Source organism: Kockovaella imperatae (genome assembly GCF_002102565.1).
Source record: "Kockovaella imperatae strain NRRL Y-17943 chromosome Unknown BD324scaffold_4, whole genome shotgun sequence".
Lineage (NCBI taxonomy): Eukaryota > Fungi > Basidiomycota > Tremellomycetes > Tremellales > Cuniculitremaceae > Kockovaella > Kockovaella imperatae.
The window spans coordinates 818365-835793 of NW_019028944.1; the positions used below are offsets into that span (position 1 = coordinate 818365).

The 17429-nt window shown below is 52.8% G+C and overlaps 8 protein-coding genes across 8 annotated transcripts; 5 read left to right on the forward strand and 3 right to left on the reverse strand.

Moving 5' to 3' along the window:
• Positions 1–153: 153 nt before the first annotated feature.
• BD324DRAFT_588881 (eukaryotic translation initiation factor 3 110 kda subunit) lies at positions 154–3433 on the forward strand. Its single transcript, XM_022013773.1, has 4 exons — positions 154–364; positions 414–493; positions 541–2771; positions 2822–3433. Exons 1-4 carry the CDS (start codon positions 326–328, stop codon positions 3358–3360), a joined length of 2889 nt encoding a protein of 962 aa, XP_021872408.1. The 5' UTR covers positions 154–325; the 3' UTR covers positions 3361–3433.
• On the forward strand, positions 3434–4885 carry BD324DRAFT_621048 (hypothetical protein). Its single transcript, XM_022015353.1, has 5 exons — positions 3434–3976; positions 4030–4114; positions 4156–4325; positions 4365–4614; positions 4655–4885. Exons 1-5 carry the CDS (start codon positions 3501–3503, stop codon positions 4865–4867), a joined length of 1194 nt encoding a protein of 397 aa, XP_021872409.1. The 5' UTR covers positions 3434–3500; the 3' UTR covers positions 4868–4885.
• BD324DRAFT_671243 (putative cellulase) lies at positions 4622–6686 on the reverse strand. Its single transcript, XM_022018935.1, has 7 exons — positions 6540–6686; positions 6468–6494; positions 6272–6416; positions 6007–6217; positions 5580–5952; positions 5326–5522; positions 4622–5275 (listed from the first exon to the last, which is right to left on the reverse strand). The coding sequence occupies exons 1-7, from the start codon at positions 6678–6680 to the stop codon at positions 5080–5082; spliced, it is 1290 nt and encodes a 429-aa protein (XP_021872410.1). The 5' UTR covers positions 6681–6686; the 3' UTR covers positions 4622–5079.
• Positions 6687–8016: 1330 nt separating this feature from the next.
• BD324DRAFT_649856 (hypothetical protein) lies at positions 8017–9958 on the forward strand (the record flags this gene model as incomplete). The annotated part of the gene is made up of 2 exons (XM_022018053.1): positions 8017–9816; positions 9875–9958. 2 exons carry the CDS (start codon positions 8017–8019, stop codon positions 9956–9958), a joined length of 1884 nt encoding a protein of 627 aa, XP_021872411.1.
• A 40-nt stretch (positions 9959–9998) lies between these two features.
• BD324DRAFT_680220 (hypothetical protein) lies at positions 9999–12183 on the reverse strand. The gene is made up of 11 exons (XM_022019071.1): positions 11912–12183; positions 11840–11866; positions 11737–11787; positions 11254–11666; positions 11115–11214; positions 10972–11071; positions 10804–10923; positions 10679–10757; positions 10563–10625; positions 10147–10518; positions 9999–10098 (listed from the first exon to the last, which is right to left on the reverse strand). Exons 1-11 carry the CDS (start codon positions 11951–11953, stop codon positions 10080–10082), a joined length of 1386 nt encoding a protein of 461 aa, XP_021872412.1. The 5' UTR covers positions 11954–12183; the 3' UTR covers positions 9999–10079.
• BD324DRAFT_621079 (glycoside hydrolase) lies at positions 12184–14378 on the forward strand. Its single transcript, XM_022015354.1, has one exon. It carries the CDS (start codon positions 12223–12225, stop codon positions 14362–14364), a length of 2142 nt encoding a protein of 713 aa, XP_021872413.1. The 5' UTR covers positions 12184–12222; the 3' UTR covers positions 14365–14378.
• BD324DRAFT_621080 (Zinc/iron permease) lies at positions 14379–15863 on the reverse strand. Its single transcript, XM_022015355.1, has 5 exons — positions 15582–15863; positions 15456–15531; positions 15308–15409; positions 14896–15251; positions 14379–14845 (listed from the first exon to the last, which is right to left on the reverse strand). The coding sequence occupies exons 1-5, from the start codon at positions 15676–15678 to the stop codon at positions 14424–14426; spliced, it is 1053 nt and encodes a 350-aa protein (XP_021872414.1). The 5' UTR covers positions 15679–15863; the 3' UTR covers positions 14379–14423.
• On the forward strand, positions 15864–17429 carry BD324DRAFT_621085 (putative phosphopantothenate-cysteine ligase). The gene is made up of 7 exons (XM_022015356.1): positions 15864–16174; positions 16229–16263; positions 16316–16344; positions 16392–16559; positions 16608–16816; positions 16867–16986; positions 17044–17429. The coding sequence occupies exons 1-7, from the start codon at positions 16034–16036 to the stop codon at positions 17413–17415; spliced, it is 1074 nt and encodes a 357-aa protein (XP_021872415.1). The 5' UTR covers positions 15864–16033; the 3' UTR covers positions 17416–17429.

The window sequence follows — 17429 nt, forward strand, 5'->3', positions numbered from 1 at the left end:
TGGATTGGGTTAGGAGACAACGTAATAAGGAGGCGCTATACGCCGCAGTTGGTCCTTGATTACGAGTGCCACATTGAGAGATAATCCCGGTGTATGACGCGCCAAATTCCAAAACGCCGAGACTCGTCGTGGTCCAGCATTGTTCTGAATTTTCATTGTTCGTGTACAGTAGTAGGAAGCTTGGTCGAAGCATACCACTGAATTGCAAGAGGCTTGTTTCCGTCTAGGCAAGCTCGACCGCAGGCCTGAAGAAGACTTTGATCTTCGTGGATAGCTGGGAAAGGGCACTGAACAATCTTTGCTACCACACATCTGTACCTTCATCATGCCTCCCATCTACGTCAAACCCGACAATGCGCTCAAGGTCAGTGACACGGGAAACGGTTGAACATCGCATGCTGACATGTCTGTAGCGCTCAGAGGAGCTGCTGGCTCTCGGAACCTCCCAGTCTCAGAACCAAGCCTTCGAGAACTTGTGGGAGGTCTTCCAATCGTAAGTCTCACGAGCCATCTACGACAACAGGTATTGATGATTTTCAGACGGCGATTCAAGCACACCTCGGTCAATGTTCTAGAGCCTATCATGTTCAAGTTCATCGATCTTTGTGTCGCTCTGTCGCGCAAGTCTCACGCTCGTCTAGGTCTCTTGACTTTCAAGAATGCCACACAGACCACGGCCGTTGGATCAATCGAAAATGTCTTGAACCACTTTATCGAGGCTGCAGAAGCTCGACTAGCTTCAGCCGTCGAGCAGGCGAGAAAGGAGGTCGAGGCTCTGCCAGAGAACCCAGTCGTCGACGATGAACTCCCTCTTCAACCCAACGCCATGCTTTACGACTCGTTCATCGACCTCGCCGGAGACCGAGACAGGATTGAGAGACGTCTGATTGCCCCGGCGCAGCGTTTCTGCTGGGATGCATACGACATTTGCTTGGACATTGCAAAGGGAAACGACAGACTGGAAGTCATCTATCAGTCTATCGCCCACCGTGCCTTCAACTTTTGCAAGATCCACGAGCGTAAATCCGACTTCAGACGTCTGTGTGAGCAGAGACTGAGGAAAGACTTGGTCAACGCATCCAAGTACGGCCACCAACAGCACTCTGTCAACTTGCAGGATCCTGACACTCTCGCCCGTCACCTCGATACCCGTTTCCTCCAGCTCGAAACTGCAGTCGAACTCGAATTATGGCAGGAAGCCTTCAGGACGGTTGAAGATGTTCACACTCTGGTCGCCGGCAAGAAGACCGCAAAACCCGCCATGATGGCCAACTACTACGAGAAGCTCACTCAAATCTTCCGTGCTGAGGGTGGCAAGCAGACTGCCGTATTCCACGCCTCGGCTTGGGCCAGATACATCCAATTTGCCGAGAGGGCTGGTCAAGTTCCCGAGAAGGCTCCTGGATGCGTACTGCTCAGCGCTTTGGCTGTTCCGTTGGGTCAAGTGGAGACGAAGCAGAGGCTCATTGCTCTGTTGAACTTGCCCAAGATGCCAACCCGTGACGCTTTGGTGAAGGACGCTGCAGCCAAGCATCTCAAGCGAGTCCCTCAGCCGATCCGCCAACTCTATCTCATTCTCGAGGTCGACTTTCAACCCTTGAACGCTGCTCAGACTCTCGCCCCTATTGTCTCTGCCCTTCCTGCCGACTACCAACCCTACTTGCCCGCTCTTCGTGAAGTTGTACTTTCACGATTGGTTCAAGAACTCTCTCAAGTCTATGACACGATTTCGCTTTCCCATTTGTTTGACCTTGTCAAGCCTTTCAATGGTACTCCATGGGAGACGGACATGGCTGCTTTGGAGAAGTTCCTCATGAATGCTTGCCGACGGGGTGACATCAACGCCACGATTGATCACATTGCAAAGACCCTCACTTTCATCTCTGGACCTACCGATCTCGATCGCCTCTCCGCCCTCGCCGTCTGCCTCCATAACACTCTGCAATTCTTACAACCCAAAACTGTGGACACCAGAGCCGAGGTATTCGCCAAGGCCATCGCTCTGGCCGAGGAAGAGCGAAAGGCTATCGCGCATCGGCGGCAAATCGTTACCAAGCGACGTGAGCTCATGGTCGAGGCCAGCATTCGCCGCGAAAGAGAAGAGTCCACCGCCAAGGCCGAGCGAGCCAAAGTCCTCGCCGAGGAGAATGCTCGCAGGGAGAAGGAGCTCGCCAGACAGGCAGAAGTGGACCGACTTCAGCGACAAATGGAAGCTACCCGTAGAGAAGAGGCGCAAAAGCTGGCAGAGACTTTGGCTGCGAAAGGCGATCTCAAAGTGGACATTTCTCAGATCAAGGAGCTTGACTCAGCCAAACTCGTGGCCATGCAGGTGGAGCAGCTGGCCAAGGAGAAGCGAGAGATGGACGAGCGATTGAGAATTGTCGGCAAGCGTGTGGATTACCTAGAGCGAGCTATGCGAAAGGAGGAGCGACAGCTTATGCCCGAGGATTACGAACGTCAGAAGGCTCAAGACCGAGCGGATCACGACGAGGCCAATGCTCGTGCTCGTGAACAAGCCATCGCTCAGCAGAAAGCATCTATCGAGCTCAAGACTCGTCTGGGTAGAATGATGCCCGACTATCTCGTTGCCAGGGCTGCTGTGGCAAGTCAACAGGAACAGGAATTTCAGCGTGCAAGGACCGCGGCACAGAAGAAGATTGAATCAGAAAAGGCCAAGTTCAAGGCCAGCGTCTTGGCTCGCAGAAAGGAGGAGAAGGATGAGCGGGAGAGAAAGCGAGCGGAAGAGGAGAGAGCCGAGCGAGAAGAGCAAGGTGAGTTCAAATTAGCTACCTTGCGATTCGGTCTGACGTTATTCTTCCAGAACGTGCCGCTGAGGAGGCTCGTCTCGCTCAAGAACGTGAAGCTGAAGAGGCTAAGGCCCGTGCCGAGCAAGAGGCCGCCAAAGCAGAAGCAGCAGAAAAGGCAGCCAAAATCAGGGCAGAGCGAGAAGCTGAGAGAGCGAAAGCAGACGAGCAGGCTCGGAGACAAAGAGAGAGAGAAGCCGAGGCCGAGGCTCGTCGCGCAGCCAGGACAAGCGGAGGCGGAATCACCCGCCAACCACCATCTTCCACCTCGACGCCGACCGCGAATGGATCGCCGAGTCGACCTTCGTTCGTCGCTGGAGGCGGTGCTTGGAGAGCTCGTGAGGCTGCCAAAGTTGGAGGACAGATTCCCGAGGCTGCTGCTCGATCATCGCCCGCCACTGCCGACTCTGCCAGTGCGAATGGTCCTCAAACGCCTACTGAGCCAGCATCTGGTGCATGGAGGCCAAGTAGGGGGAGAGGAGGTGCAACACCGTCATCTACTCGTGGAGGTACACCAACTGGACGAGGAGGCGGAGGAGGTGGAGGTAGATGGTAGATTGTTTGTTCATGACCCCATAATCGTGTACATGATGCATACTACCCCGTTCGATCACGCGTCATTCGGTTTCATCATAATCTAATCTTTCTGATCTGGAATTTCAAAGATCCACCACCTTTTCATAGCATATCTCTTCGATGATCCTCCGCAGGCTGCTGCATGGCTCTCGGCCGCCATCCATACGGTCTAGCACTATCTTCTCCCCCAATGAGACCGTCTTGAAGGAGGTTTTGGACCATTTAGGGTCGAGAAACTCGACTATTCTCTTTCTCCTGTCTACCTCCTTGCCCACCTCCTCACTCGAGCCTTTCCTGCGTGTATTGAACTCGCATTGTCCTTCATCCATCGGATCATTCTCTATTGCTGCCCCTGGTCAAGCACCCAGCATCTCCATCGCCTCCTTCTCGAGCGGATCTTCGACGTTTCAAACCTCCCTGTCGGGCAGGAGCGATCCCGAAGTTGGGAGATGGCATCGGCCTCGGAAAGTCGAGCGTGAAGATCTCAAAGGCTTAGACGTCGGAGAGATCACGGCTATAGAGAGTCAGGACGGCTGGGCAGGTGTGTGGAATGCAGAAAAGGATGTCTCGACCATTCCAGAGCTGGAACATTCTCGGCAAGTCTGAACTGTGTCGTTCGCAAGGGGATTCCAGCTGATTCCTTTCTCAGTGCTAAATCGTTCTTGGTCTTGAGCGACAATCACCCCGATCCAGTCGTACAAGCCATAAATGGCGCTGTTCCATCTGCATCGGCTGTATGTCTGATGTGGTCGAAGCTTCCTGACGGACGCTACAGGTCGGACTTATGACGGCACAAACGCCTTTCATCACTGGTCGACCACATACCCTGTTCCATAACGGTCAGATCCTCTCATCTGGGTCGGTCGGTATCGCAATAGAGGAAAAACTATCCACAGATATAGATTATCGTCTTGAGCCATTGACCGAAGTCTTTCCCGTATCCCGGTGAGCTACATTGGATGTTCTGGAGCTAGATCAGTGAAGGGCCCAGGGCAATCTCCTCCTGAACATCGACGATGGTGGCGAGGGAAACCCGGCTAGGACTCTCATCAACGCTCTTCATCGACACAAGGGTCGGACAGGCATCACAAAGGAAGAAGAATGGTTCTTGTCGATCCACTCGGATGGCTCTGGCGAGCCAGATAATGTGGTGAAGATCCTGAGTGGAGATCCCAGCCGGGGCGTCTTGTCATTGGAGACTGAGATCTCACTCAGAAAAGGTCAAAGTGTTCAGGTGAGATGATGATATGGATCTCGATTGAGCTTTTACATAGTTCCTACATCGGACCCAAGCGATCGAGACCTCGGAACCAAGAGCTGGTGTGCTAGCCTTCGCGACGCTGCATCGAGATCACCACAGTGTCGCGAGCGAGGTCTCTGCAGGGGATGCTCGGGTAGTGGACGGGTTCGTCGGTCACGGCGAAGATGGGATCATCCATGGGCAGTCAATCTGCAAGGTACCGGGCGCCATAGTGTCGGCCAAATAGGTACCCAGATCATCATAGTCATACTGTCACCGATGCATTATTCTGCTTGTCAGACCAGTCCATCAAGCAGCAAGAAAGGTGTCCCCCGCGAGTCTGGGTGTGTACGCGGGCTGCTTGCCTCTGTCGAGGCTGATATTGATCAATGTAAGCTACAACGAGGACATATGATTTTGTCTGAGATTCTAACTACGAGATATAGAGCTTGGAGCAGTTTACTGACACAGCTCATCCAAGGAGTAAATGTGCTGAGTGGGGTCTTGAGGGATCCATCCACCAGCCAATCCGTCCTGGTACGACCAATCGGCGGCATCCTCTGCCTTCCATGGCCAGTAGATGTATCCTTGGCCGTTGTTCTCATAGACCTGAGTTTGAACTTCCCAGAACTTGCGCAAAAAGACTTTGTACTCGCTGATGACAGCCATTGAGCTTGACCCGTGAGAGGTGGTCGAAATACTCACTGTGTGAAGTCAGATCCGTTACCAGACTTTCCATTGCAGCTGCCGACGTAGCTTGAGCCAGGATATGTCCCGTCATAGCGTGCGCCGACACCTCGCCCGTTGATAGCGGGAGCGCAATCGGTTGAGGCAAGTGACCATTCTCCCACCACGTACCAGAGAGGAGAGCTCGTCATTGAACTGGCCTGGTTGCAGATTTGCTGAGAAATTGAATTAAGTCAGCTTCCACCGCTACGTGACTGCCAGTCTTCTCTCACCTGGAATCTCTGATTCGGGCTCTGCGCCACTTGATTGTTGTCAAAGATGGTATACGTGTGGTGATCCAGGATGACATCCTGCCACTGGGGACTCGGCATATAGTTGTCAAAGTAGCTTGGGGCCTGGAAAGCATCATGTAAGACGACGACTAGACCAGATTCATCCGAGTTTCCGAATGGATATCGAATGGCACCGTAAGCGTCGTACCCGAATTGGTGGTATGCATTGAGCAGATTTGAGTTGAGATATCCAGCGGGCTCATTCAAGGCCTCCAGCATGGTGACAACCTGGTAGTAGGACGGGTCAGAGTATTTGAGCGACAGTTGGCCGAGAATCGCCTTAGTCCGGGCAATGTTATTGGAGGCATCAGCCCTGATTACAGGGGCTTATCAGCTCTTCTTCCCCTTTACCGAACGGATCTCTCACCAATCGGCGTCCCCTCTGTGTCCAGAGTTGTCATATCCGTTCTGAGAGCCAGGTGCACCATGCAGGTCAATCTGAACTTTGAGATTGTTCTGCCTTGCCCATTGAATGGCGTTGTCCAGGTATGCGGCAGCGCCCTGGATGTACGGCTCTCCTCCTGAGATATCGTAGGCCCAGAAGCCGATCGGTATTCGAACGTGATTCAGACCGGCCGCTGTGGACATGAAGCATTAATGGCTGCACGAGCGAGAGGGTGGTGACGACTCACCGGCAATGGCTTGGAAGTCACTCTCGGTGTACCAAGTGTCCCAATGCTGCTTCAGCGCAGCCGAGGCAGTTTGGTACTTTTGCATGGAGCAGAACGTCCACTCGTCAACGATGGCGTCGTTGCCTGTGGCAGCAAAGAGACTTGGCTGATCACAGCGTCAGGTGAAGGGATCGACCCTTAGGAACAGGTTGCTCACTGTGATCCATGGCTCGAGGACCAGCCACTACGGACTGTCAGGATTCATCTTGCGACTACAAGTGCCACTTACACCACCAATATTGATGCCTCTGATCTTCTCCGATCCGTATGGCCATCCAACATTAACCCCTCGAGCGTGTAAGGCAGGTGCAGAGATGACCGAAGGGACGAGAGTCGTGAGAAGCGCAAAGATAGCCAGGGGCGACATCATCTTGATGCCTGAGTGTAGGGGACAAAAGAGTGTGGTGGGTAGTGTGGCAGTAAAGCCGGTAGAGCTGTGTGGTGGGATATAGGATGGAGGGAATCGGGGGAGACGAGCGAAGGTACAGTAAGAGGACGACCTTGTGTTGATCTCAGCTGAAACCAGGTAAAGAGGCTTGTCTGGGAGATGTTTGAGATGACGATGAGGGGGCGCAATAAAAAGGATACAGTAATGAACACGAAAGGACAGTGGGGTTTGGACGGACCGAGCTCGACTGAGCAGTGATGACTGCTTGTCCAAAGACTTGTCGAGTGAGGTCTGTCCAAGAGACGAAGAACAGGAAGTCAATATGAACCGTGGCAGGGACTGACTTTCCAATGTCAGAGTCCTATACGTGTTTGACACCTTTGAAATGTTGAGAGAAGGCGAGCCAGTCTATAATGTATAAGGACTTTAACCTTTTTCTTTTTCCAAACTTTCTTGGCTTCTGTCCTAAATTTCCGAGCTAGTCCCAGGTCGAAGAACGAATAAAGATGATATACCTTTTGTGTCTTCCTGCTGCGATGTAGTCTGTAGAGAGAAGGTGCGTAGGGTCTAGACATTCAGATGGGACTACAAAAGGTGGCTCGACTGTACAGATCGACACCTTGTCAGGATGGCGGGTGATACCAAGGGCAAGCCAAGAGGTCGATGCTTTGTTCTCGGCTGGGTAAGGGTGTATTCGCTCCTTGTCCGGTCAGACACCTTTCATTTCCGAGCAGACGCTTGGCTTGACCCATCACAGAGTACAAGGTCAAATGTATCAATCTATATACACTGCTACAGGGTAGGTTGGGGCGTTCGCAGATCGGGGCTGGTCACTGGGTAAATAACAATACCACTGTATCACATGGCCTGTACGAGAACAAAATCAGGCGCGTCGAGGGGCGAAAGATGCAGAAAAGGTACTGCTTTTGGGGGGAGTTACCTTTGGACACTATGCTGACCATAATGACTTTTGGACTGAGGGGAAGGGCGAGGGGCGGAGGGATCGTTTTGCCACGGTCTCTGGACTCACTCAATCTGACCTTTGAATGGGCATAGATGATGATTCTCGTGCGACCAACGAGGGACAATGCATCGCGCTAAGATGAGCCAAAATTGACTTGACTTCCTTGGTCACCTTGACGACCTCTTCGATCCGCTCTCGACCACCAAAGGAATCCTCAGCGGTCGTCAAGGTGATTTGCTCCATAGCGCAGCGATCTTGGTAGATGAAGATGGTGTCAATTGTCTTGGACTCGTAGCTGAGCTTACTCCGCAACTGACCCTCTTCCTCATCCTGATCTTCGATCCGCTCAGCTCAATGCCACTACTCCCAAGTATCTTTCGGGCTGCTCGAAGCGTCCAGACCACCTCTGAGGGCAACTCACCCACCGCTTCGCTGTATGAGCCAAGAGGGAGCCACACGCCCCAGAGATCAAAGACGCCAGAATGGGACAGCTCACCAGCCAAAGTGACAGACTATGTGTCAGCTACTCGACCGCTGCCTCCAACCCCAGAGACCGGCCCTGCAAAAGCCCAAGCCACGGCTCAAGGACTTGTCAGCCCTGAAAATAGTATGAAAACCCCTCCTCGACACCCTATCCGCTCTTCGCCTCATCCCTCTCCGACCAAGGTCGCTCTGGACAGACTGAATCGCCGAGCGGAGCCGTCGCCTTTGAACCCATCGCGCTCTTCTCCCTCCTCTTCTCCCGCAAGACACCAGCAATCTCCCATGAAAACGCCTCCGAGTGTGAGAAGGCGTCCAGCTGAGCTCAAATTACGAACGTCCAATCTCACACCACCTCCAGAGTCTCCGACCCCGTCGAAATCAAAAGTGGCCAAAGTCTTGTGGTTCATTCCTGAGGAATCCACCGCTTCAACTCCTACCAACGCTCCAGCCGAGTGTGTCACGTCGACTGGATCCAGTCCCTTTCACAGTGTGCCGCTGCCTTGGTCGACTGTGCCAGCTTGTACACTGCAATCCAGCTTCGGGGATGAAAACTTTGTTCAACTAGTGAAGTATACCCTGCAGAATCTCAGTGCGGAAAACATCCGACTCCTCCCACCTTCCATCTTATCCAATGCTGCTTCTGAGGATGCTCGGCTTAGGGAGGAGCTGGAGAGGTTGAAGAGTCGATATCAAGGGGTGATTCAACATCGTGATCGCGCCGTGGCGGATATCGAAAGGCTAGCCGGCGAAGAAGATCCCAGGAACCTTCTCAAGGCAGTGAGCGGACTGAGAAAACTCATTCAGAGATCCGATCGAATGTCAAGGCAGATCTTCATCTGCAACGACCAGATCCGACAGATTGAGATCCAGGGGGAGGAGCACATCATCGGAACTCTTCGATATACGCTAGGTCGGGGAGGAGTTCCAGTCTCAGGATGGGAGCGCCCTGAGAGTGAACCAGTTAGTGAGACGAAAGCAGATCTCGACCACATCCCCTCGCCTACCTGGTTGCAGACCGGCAAATCGGAATGCGAGCTCAGCAAATCCCTATCGACCTCGCGCAGAATTCATTTCGAGCCCTTATTCGAGCACTTGCGTAGCCCTACCATGAGTGAATCGCGTCCAGCATCAGTGTCGACTGTCCTCTCGTTCCAACTTGGTAATCTTGGCTTCCCACTGCCTCCCAGCAGGGCTCCGGCTGAACAGACAAGCCCTTCCACCTCTGCCGACAGCAGAGAGGCTCAACAGACACCTGACTTGACAGACCTCGCGGCTGATCTTCTGGACCCCGCGCCGAGAAGACCAAAAGGCCTCAACAAATCAGCATCGACCAACAGCATCCCTACCCTCCTCAAGCAAGAGGACTCATCCCAAGAGATTATCATATATCCTCCTGGCCACAGACGATCAGAATCAGCTCCTCTGCTTGGAGCTATAGATCTACCGCACACTCCATGGCTCTCTCAACCTCTGGCGCCATCTCTGCCCGCCACGCGGCCCCCTCCACTGCGTAGAGTTGATAACAATAGTGGACCAACCGAGCCTTTGAGGCTCAAAGTCTCTCGACCCAAGCCTGGAGAGGTCAGTCGGGCTAAGAGCATGATGATTCCGATATCAGGTGCGACACCGCCAAAGCGGAGTCGACGAGGGAGAGATACGCAGCTCGAGACTGTGAGTACAGACTCGACATGGTCGCCACTAGTCAGTACAGTACTGACAATTCCCCAAGCCCGAGTCAATCTTACTGAGCTTGGCGACAGCTGAATTCTGGACCCAAGGGTTCGACAGCGCCGTGTTGGAGAGACAGGATTGATACTTCGCCACGGCAGATTCACAAGGGCCAAATTGTATATGATGTCATACACATGTTATCACAGATGGCTCATAGCATGGTTACAACGGCAGGACTGACTCTGAACTTATACTTGCAGCCTTCAGTCTAAATCTTCGTCACTAAGTCTGGTATGAGTACGGAGAATCCTTCGTAATGGTGGTACTTACGGCAGCGACTCGCGAGCTTCTCTTTCCCTCCTCCGATGCCTTTCGGTATACTCTGCCGGAATATCAGTGCTGAGTCGTACCACCGGTTCCCCGGAGGCCGCTTGGGGGGCTGCGGAAGCTGGAGGCGGGGATTCTGATGGCACGCGACCAGAAGTCGTAACTGCGGTAGCCTCACCTGCCGCATCCGGGGGGTCTTCGGTAGTGGGAGAACTTGGATCGCTGTTCGTGCCAGTCTGACCCCATAGCCGTCTGAGAACGTTGCTGACGTATGATCCTTGTTGCGGATCACGAGTCTCAGTGTCCGGGGAGTCGGTATCCGTGCCTGTAGTCCGCGGTGGGCCATTGCTCTCGTCGGGTACAAGGGAGAAACGGCTGTCAGAGATCAGCATGACTACGCTTGGGATCAAGCTACGCACCAGACTGGACAGGAACCATTGACTTTGAGCCAAGGGTCTACACAATCCGGATGAAAAATGTGTCTGAAGATCTCGAGCGTAAGCATGTGTCCGGTCGACATCATGACTGTGCTCACTTGCAGGGTATCCGTTTGACTTCTTCCCCGACTGTAAACTCTTCTTTGCATACTGGACAGTCCTTGAACTGGCTTGTCTCTGCTTTGGTGAGAAGCCAGCTGATATGAGATACGCAGAGACTTACCCAGACTCTCTTCCGTCAACTTGAATTTTGGCAGACCGTTGATTACTATGTCCGACGCTGGGAGTGGTCCTTGAGGTCCAGCTGCTCTCATCAACTGCTCCAGTACCTGATCAAAGCCCTCTACAGGCGCAATATCAGCATGCGAATCCCGCTGCCAGTCTGACATACGCTGAGACAAGACGTAGTCGCCAAGATTCGCGCGGCCAGGGATACCGTGAATCTGCGGCATGTCTCCGTCAATTGTCAGAGCCGCGAGCATGGATCGAATCTGAACCGTGAGTATTTGCCTTCAAGGGAGAGAGTCAGCTTACCAACTCGTCTGGTGACATTGCATCGTTCTGGCCAAGAGGCTGAAAGTGACGGTTTCCACCCCGCTGTAGATGAGGCGGAGGTCCGAACCCAGGGAAAAATCTGATGAAGAGTAAGGCCGCGCTGGAACTGGGCGCTCACGATGCGAGATCTCCCCCAGATCCAGGCATGCCTAGTCCACCATCGTCTCCCGATCCAATCGCACCTATGCCAATACCATTCCCACCAAACGAGCCGAACATGACTTGGCCACGTCCGCCGCCCGGCAAGTTGAAATTAAGAGTCCGGCCCCTCCCGCCACTACTCCCGGATGATCGACCCGGACTGGTACCAAGAGCAGAGCTAGGGCTTCCTGGTCGTTGACTACCCGGCTGTTGACCACTACCACCTGGATCCCTCACGGCAGCTCCGAATATATTGCCAAATAGGGAGGACATGAAGTTGCCTTCGGCCAGGCCTGGATTGTGTTGAGATGGAGGCTCTTGCCCAGTGGGACGTATTGGTGGAGGGGGTGGGAGCTCAAAATATGGATCGGGATTGATGTTCGAGTCGAGCTTAGCAGTCGTCGGTCAGCAGCCGATCATCAGTATGGGATTGCCGCGGCAAAGCTGCGGAGACACTCACGATTTCGATGAACTCGCCATTACATGACGCACAATGAGATACGCCGTCTACCTGAGCACTTCGATGAGCATCTTTCCCAGGTTTACCAGAGGATTGCCCTCACCGTGAGCGGTCGCATCTGTGCACCGCACTGCATGTTCTCAGTCAAACCGGCCTTTCAATTCAAACTGCTTACCTCATGACATATCCAAAATGCCTGAGAGGCGTTGGTGGACATTCCAGCTAATCAAAACACTGCTGACACAGCTAGGGCCCTGTATCACCAGTCTGAGTTCAGGTTGCTCTCTGTTGACGATGTATGGATCAGGATGAGGGATGACTCAAGTATCCATCTGATAGCGCAACCGAAAGGGAGTCAATTGCCCGGTGTGACGTCAACCACGTGGTCATCTGGCCCGACTTTGTTTTGACCCCACCCGGTATCCCCACTCTGAATTCTTAGACCTCTCAGCCAGCACGGTGTTACCCCGAGTTCAGACTCTACAAATGCGGGTCTACGCGCTGATCTCGACATGCTTGACAGCTGCGATCGCGAAAGGTGCGGTGGTTCAGCACCCATTCTCGCCGGGGAAGGCGGATCTGGAAATAATCACTGTACCCACAATTGATTTCCAGTCTTCCGGCACCCGGTTATCTCTGGACAACATACACGAGGTCCATGTGAATGCCAGGTATTCGGACACGGTGGATTCCCATGGAGAGACCTTGATACCTCCGACGCTGTACGATTTCGCAGAGACTTTCAAGACGGACATCAAGCAGGTCCTGGGCAGATCCTGGCGAGTTGATGAAGCCGCTCATCCCAGTTTAAGCACCGTTTTCCTCACTATTGATGAGGACAAGACCCGCTACCTCGATGCTGCCGGTCGATGGACTTCAGAAGGATATAGTGTCTCCATCACTGAAACAGGCGTCATCATCGCTGGGGCTAGCCCTCTCGGAGTCTGGTGGGGAACTCGAACATTGCTTCAGTTAGCAGTTCTTCACCCCGATGGGATTCCGACCGGCCACGCCGTTGACAGTCCGGGATGGGGAATTCGAGGCGTCATGTTGGATGTGGGACGGAAGTTCTATCCCACTTCTTTCTTGGGCGAACTGTGCTCCTACCTCAGCTATTTCAAGCAGAATACCTTCCATCTCCATCTATCGGATAATGTTGGGGTGGTGAACCCTGATGACAAGGATTTCGTCAACTCGCTTTATTCGGGTTTCAGACTGAGAACAGAGGACTCTCGCGTGGCGGGATTGGCTAGTCCGGCGAACGAATCGTACTCTAGGGAAGAGTTTGACAGTCTCCAACGACAATGCGCCGCTAGAGGAGTCACCATCATTCCGGAAATCGAGGCCCCCGGACATGCCTTGCCGATCTTGAAGTGGAAACCTCAATTGGCTCTCATAGACGACTACACGATGCTCAACATTAGTCATCCAGAGACTTTGCCGGCTCTCAAAACTATTTGGTCGGTATTCTTGCCTTGGATGCACAGCAAGACTGTACATATTGGTGCCGATGAGTACAGCGCAGACTTCGTGAAAGACTATAACGATTGCGTCAACGTGCTTAACGCGCACATCTACGAAGTGTCTGGAAAGCGAACCAGAATATGGGGAACATTCCCGCCAAAAGATGCCTACTCCAACAACATCGCTACCAACATCTCGCTTCAGCATTGGGCATTCTTCGAAGATGACCCCCTACATGACTACGTCGAGAAAGGATACTCTGTGCTCAATTCTGATGTCGCTCACTATATCATTCCTGGCTATAGCCCCTACTTCCCGCCGGAGCTGAACAAGACGCGGATCTTTCATGGTTCACCCGATGGAAGTGGCTACATCCCTACAACGTTCGACATGAGCAACTCCTCAAACAATCCAGAAAGATGGCATCCCCTCGTGAATGGCCAAATCGCCGCCACCTGGAACGATCTTGGACCCAACGGATCGGTCGTATCTGATGCATACTATGCCTGGAGGAATCACCTCCCGGCTCTGGCGGACAAGCAATGGGGCGGATCAATAACGGAGCTGCAGTATGACTCGGTATTTGATCGTTTACACGAGTCCATACCGGCCCAGAATCTTGACATGACTATACTCTCGAAGTCGCGAACGATTTTCCATTACGACTACGCCGGAGGAGTCAGCGATGGGTCGGGCAACGGCTACGATGCGACAAATCATGGATGCAAACTGGATCACCGTCAAGTTCACTTTGATGGCAGATGCTACCTCTCAACGCCAATGCGACGCAAAGGGCGTGATTATACCTTGACTTTTTCCGTCAAGCCGCTGGCGTATGGAGGTGCATTGTTTCAACACGAAGAACTGGCCCTGTTGGCGGACTCGAAGTTGACGTTTCAAGCTGATGGGCAATACTTCCCCATTAATTACACTCTGCCTCTGGATGACTGGACAAAGGTCTCAATCATTGCCGAAGGTCGAAAGACTATTGCTGTGATAAACGATGACGAGCGCATAGAGTTCCAAACACTTCTTGGCCTTTCTGGAACCGGCCTGCGTTGGAATCCGATGGCCTTTCCGGCTCCGCTCAACATCATTGGCAAAGGCTTCCAGGGAAAGATGAGAAGTGTGCGCTTGGAGGAAGGTGCGCAATGGAAAGATTAGTGGACAAGAGGATACGTGTGGTGCATGTATCTCATATGAGCATGGGCAACACTGTCCGCTCAATGATCTCCACCTCCCACCACGGTGCTCAGAATGACAGGCAGCAACATACCCGATATGAGCAATGCCGTCCGAGTGTATTTGCCGATTGTGGGATCCCCATTGTCCCTTTGAGACTCTCCATGCCCATGACCATGATCATGCCCATGATCGTGAGGTTCTGACAGAGGTTGTATGACTGTAGCGACGTAGAGGAAAGATCCGCCAGAGAACAACAACGAGATACCTGTCCACCACCCTAGCCTATCTACGGAGCTGGACTTGCCGTGAGAGCTTTGATGACCGAAGAGGGACACGAGACCATATGTAATGAGTGACCCGATGGGTGCAGCACAAGAGAAAATGATCAAACATCTTCTGATGAGCGAGGGATGTAAAGAGAGGGAGAGAAGAGTAGTGGTCAAACCAAGCGCCGTCGGTCCTGTGAATGCTGTCAGTGGGACAACGACTAACATAACCTCTCTCGCTTGCCTTTGTGTACGAGCACAGCGAGGAACACGATGAGGCCTAGACTTTTGCGGGCGGACAGACTGCTCGCTCCGAGGGCGATACCATCAGCGATACCATGGATCACCATACCCAGGGTCGCGTTAAGTCCCCTATGACCATTAGGCGAGTGGAACAAGGTGTCGACTTTGTGTGAAGAATCATCCATGTGCAGGCGTTTCGGTATCATGGGAGTACTCGAATCGAGATGGGGAGGTAGCGGTCGCGACCGATCATCTGAATTGCGCCTCGCCGGCGATTGGAGAGGCGACGTCTCATCGTCTGGAGTAGGAGTTACTTCGGAGGGGTCGTGAGGAGGATGAGGGGTCAGTGACTCCATGCTGCGGGTGAAAGAAGGTCAGACGATCAAGGATACCCCGAATCCAATCAGTCCCACCACAACATGAGAGCGAATCCAGCCAGAAGACTGAAGCCAATAGCCATATTTGCCCCTTCCTCCGCAGACGCGGGCAGAGCTTCATAAAGAGTCGACACGCCTCTAGAAAGGAGTCAGCAATACGATTGACCCGCACGTGACGACTCACTCCGGTATGATGATAGTCAAGGCTGCGCCGACTAGGATACCCATCCCGAAGACTGAGATGGCTTTTAAACGTTTACCTAAAGGGCTTTAGCAGGTGTGACAGTTGCTTGCATAGGGGATGACACACCGGAAGCTGCGGATTTGAACATCAAGGGGAGACTTCCCACTAGGAGACTGGCCGCAAACATGGCCACGCATTGGATCAAGAGCACTAGGACGCCCATGATGGTGGTGGAACTGAGCCCACGAGTGTGGCTCAAAAAGATCGATGTGGAAGAATTTGTCTGCACAGTTGCTTCTTGAGAGACACTTATTGACGACCGCGTCTAGCACATCGCGAATAGTCTAAGACTGGATTTGCAGATCGGGTCCAACCTTACAGGTCGCCTGTGTGTTACGAGTCCACGCAACAAGGTCAAATGTGGAGCCAAACCATTAGCGGGGCATCTTCAAAACCACGTGGTCGAATCCCGATGCTCGGACAAAGCTGAAGATGCTGCTCGAGTCGAAGCCGCACCTTGCACGAAGTATCATCACCTGTTGTCCTCGGGAGGGTCGAAGCTGGACATTCTCAATACCATGGAGTCTCGGACATTCAGTACCGAATCATATTTTCAGACGCAACGACCTCCGTCAGGTCTTGCAGAGCGGACACAAAAGATGACCGAGTTTGTAGACAAATGGCGAGCTGTGCCTAATCAACGGGTCGTCTTGGTCACGGTGCGTAGATATTGCATCATTCGCAAGATCCGCGCGCTAATGGCTTCCATTCAGAGTGGTGGTACAACCGTGCCGCTTGAAGCGAACACGTCAGTGCAGTAGCCCCCTATTGTATCTTCCCCGTTGCTGACTTTCCCTTAGCGTCCGCTTCTTGGACAATTTCTCTGCAGGTGCGACTTGTCAGCATGTGAATACATTCGCTGACGCATGCTCGCAGGCACTAGAGGAGCGACTTCTGCAGAGCACTTTCTCTCGGCCGGCTATGCGGTCATCTTCCTGCATCGACTACACTCCCTTCGCCCATTCTCAAGGCACTATTCGCATTCCTTGAACCCATTCTTGGACCTCTTGTCGGTAGTCCAATCATCGTCAGATACAGCAGTGTCTCCATCGCCATCGTCGTCAGCATCATCAACGTCTATCATTGTATCACCTGAGCACGCCAAATCGCTTCTTCCTATCCTTCAGGCTCATCAAAAGGCTCAATCCGAGGGCAAACTCCTCAGCGTAGACTTCCAAACGGTCAACGAGTATTTGTGGCTCTTGAAATCTGTAACGTCCGTGTTGGCCCCATTGCAACGGAGAGGAATGTTTTATCTCGCTGCAGCGGTTTCAGACTTTTTCCTTCCGGAAGACAGGATCGTAAGTACAGGACCATCGTGTGTTCAATCGCTCATCGATCTTCACATCAGGCTGAACATAAAATTCAATCTGTCCATGGGACGCTCTCGTTAGAAATGGACCAGGTCCCGAAAGTCTTGAAGCCGCTAGTACAGGAGTGGAATCCAGAAGGATACATCGTCAGCTTCAAGGTCGGTCGGTCACCGCTGTCAAACGAACACGATGACTTATGCTCACTCTCTTTTTAGCTTGAAACGGATAGCACTCTACTTATTCCAAAGTCAAGAGCTGCGCTCTCACGATACGGGCATCAATTGGTGATTGGGAATGAGCTTCATCATCGGAAGCAAAGAGTGGTCTTCGTCGAACCTGCGCACCCGTCATCCACACCTCGAAAGGCACGAGCAGATGAGCGCATACGCGAGGTTGAAACGCCGCCTTTGATGAGTGGAGATGGAGTCGACTCTTTTCGAGAGACATGGCTGAGGCTGGAAGACTACGAAGGAAAGAGAACCGACGGAAATCCCGAATCAGAGCTTGAAATCGAAGAGCTGATCATCAAAGAGCTGGTTCAGAGGCATACGAGCTGGATAGAAGCAGGGTACAGTTCGACCAGCTGAAAATGCCACAATTT

Bases quoted from the DNA above. Each gene is read 5' to 3' on its own strand.
- BD324DRAFT_588881 (XM_022013773.1), top strand. From the start codon at position 326: ATGCCTCCCATCTACGTCAAACCCGACAATGCGCTCAAG. The intron at 365-413 runs GTCAGTGACACG...ACATGTCTGTAG, and splicing joins AACCCGACAATGCGCTCAAG to CGCTCAGAGGAGCTGCTGGC. The intron at 2,772-2,821 runs GTGAGTTCAAAT...TTATTCTTCCAG, and splicing joins AGCCGAGCGAGAAGAGCAAG to AACGTGCCGCTGAGGAGGCT.
- BD324DRAFT_621048 (XM_022015353.1), top strand. From the start codon at position 3,501: ATGATCCTCCGCAGGCTGCTGCATGGCTCTCGGCCGCCATCCATACGG. The intron at 4,115-4,155 runs GTATGTCTGATG...CGGACGCTACAG, and splicing joins CTGTTCCATCTGCATCGGCT to GTCGGACTTATGACGGCACA. The intron at 4,615-4,654 runs GTGAGATGATGA...GCTTTTACATAG, and splicing joins GAAAAGGTCAAAGTGTTCAG to TTCCTACATCGGACCCAAGC.
- BD324DRAFT_671243 (XM_022018935.1), bottom strand. From the start codon at position 6,680: ATGATGTCGCCCCTGGCTATCTTTGCGCTTCTCACGACTCTCGTCCCT. The intron at 6,495-6,539 runs GTAAGTGGCACT...GACAGTCCGTAG, and splicing joins GAGGCATCAATATTGGTGGT to TGGCTGGTCCTCGAGCCATG. The intron at 5,276-5,325 runs GTGAGTATTTCG...GGCTGTCATCAG, and splicing joins AACGGATCTGACTTCACACA to CGAGTACAAAGTCTTTTTGC.
- BD324DRAFT_680220 (XM_022019071.1), bottom strand. From the start codon at position 11,953: ATGTCCACCAACGCCTCTCAGGCATTTTGGATATGTCATGAG. The intron at 11,788-11,839 runs GTGAGGGCAATC...CGAAGTGCTCAG, and splicing joins CACAGATGCGACCGCTCACG to GTAGACGGCGTATCTCATTG. The intron at 10,924-10,971 runs GTATGTCAGACT...TTGCGCCTGTAG, and splicing joins CGACTACGTCTTGTCTCAGC to AGGGCTTTGATCAGGTACTG.
- BD324DRAFT_621079 (XM_022015354.1), top strand. From the start codon at position 12,223: ATGCGGGTCTACGCGCTGATCTCGACATGCTTGACAGCTGCGATCGCG.
- BD324DRAFT_621080 (XM_022015355.1), bottom strand. From the start codon at position 15,678: ATGGGCGTCCTAGTGCTCTTGATCCAATGCGTGGCCATGTTTGCGGCC. The intron at 15,532-15,581 runs GTGTGTCATCCC...AAAGCCCTTTAG, and splicing joins GTTCAAATCCGCAGCTTCCG to GTAAACGTTTAAAAGCCATC. The intron at 15,252-15,307 runs GTGGGACTGATT...TTTCACCCGCAG, and splicing joins GGATTCGCTCTCATGTTGTG to CATGGAGTCACTGACCCCTC.
- BD324DRAFT_621085 (XM_022015356.1), top strand. From the start codon at position 16,034: ATGGAGTCTCGGACATTCAGTACCGAATCATATTTTCAGACGCAACGA. The intron at 16,345-16,391 runs GTGCGACTTGTC...GCATGCTCGCAG, and splicing joins CTTGGACAATTTCTCTGCAG to GCACTAGAGGAGCGACTTCT. The intron at 16,987-17,043 runs GTCGGTCGGTCA...CTCTCTTTTTAG, and splicing joins GATACATCGTCAGCTTCAAG to CTTGAAACGGATAGCACTCT.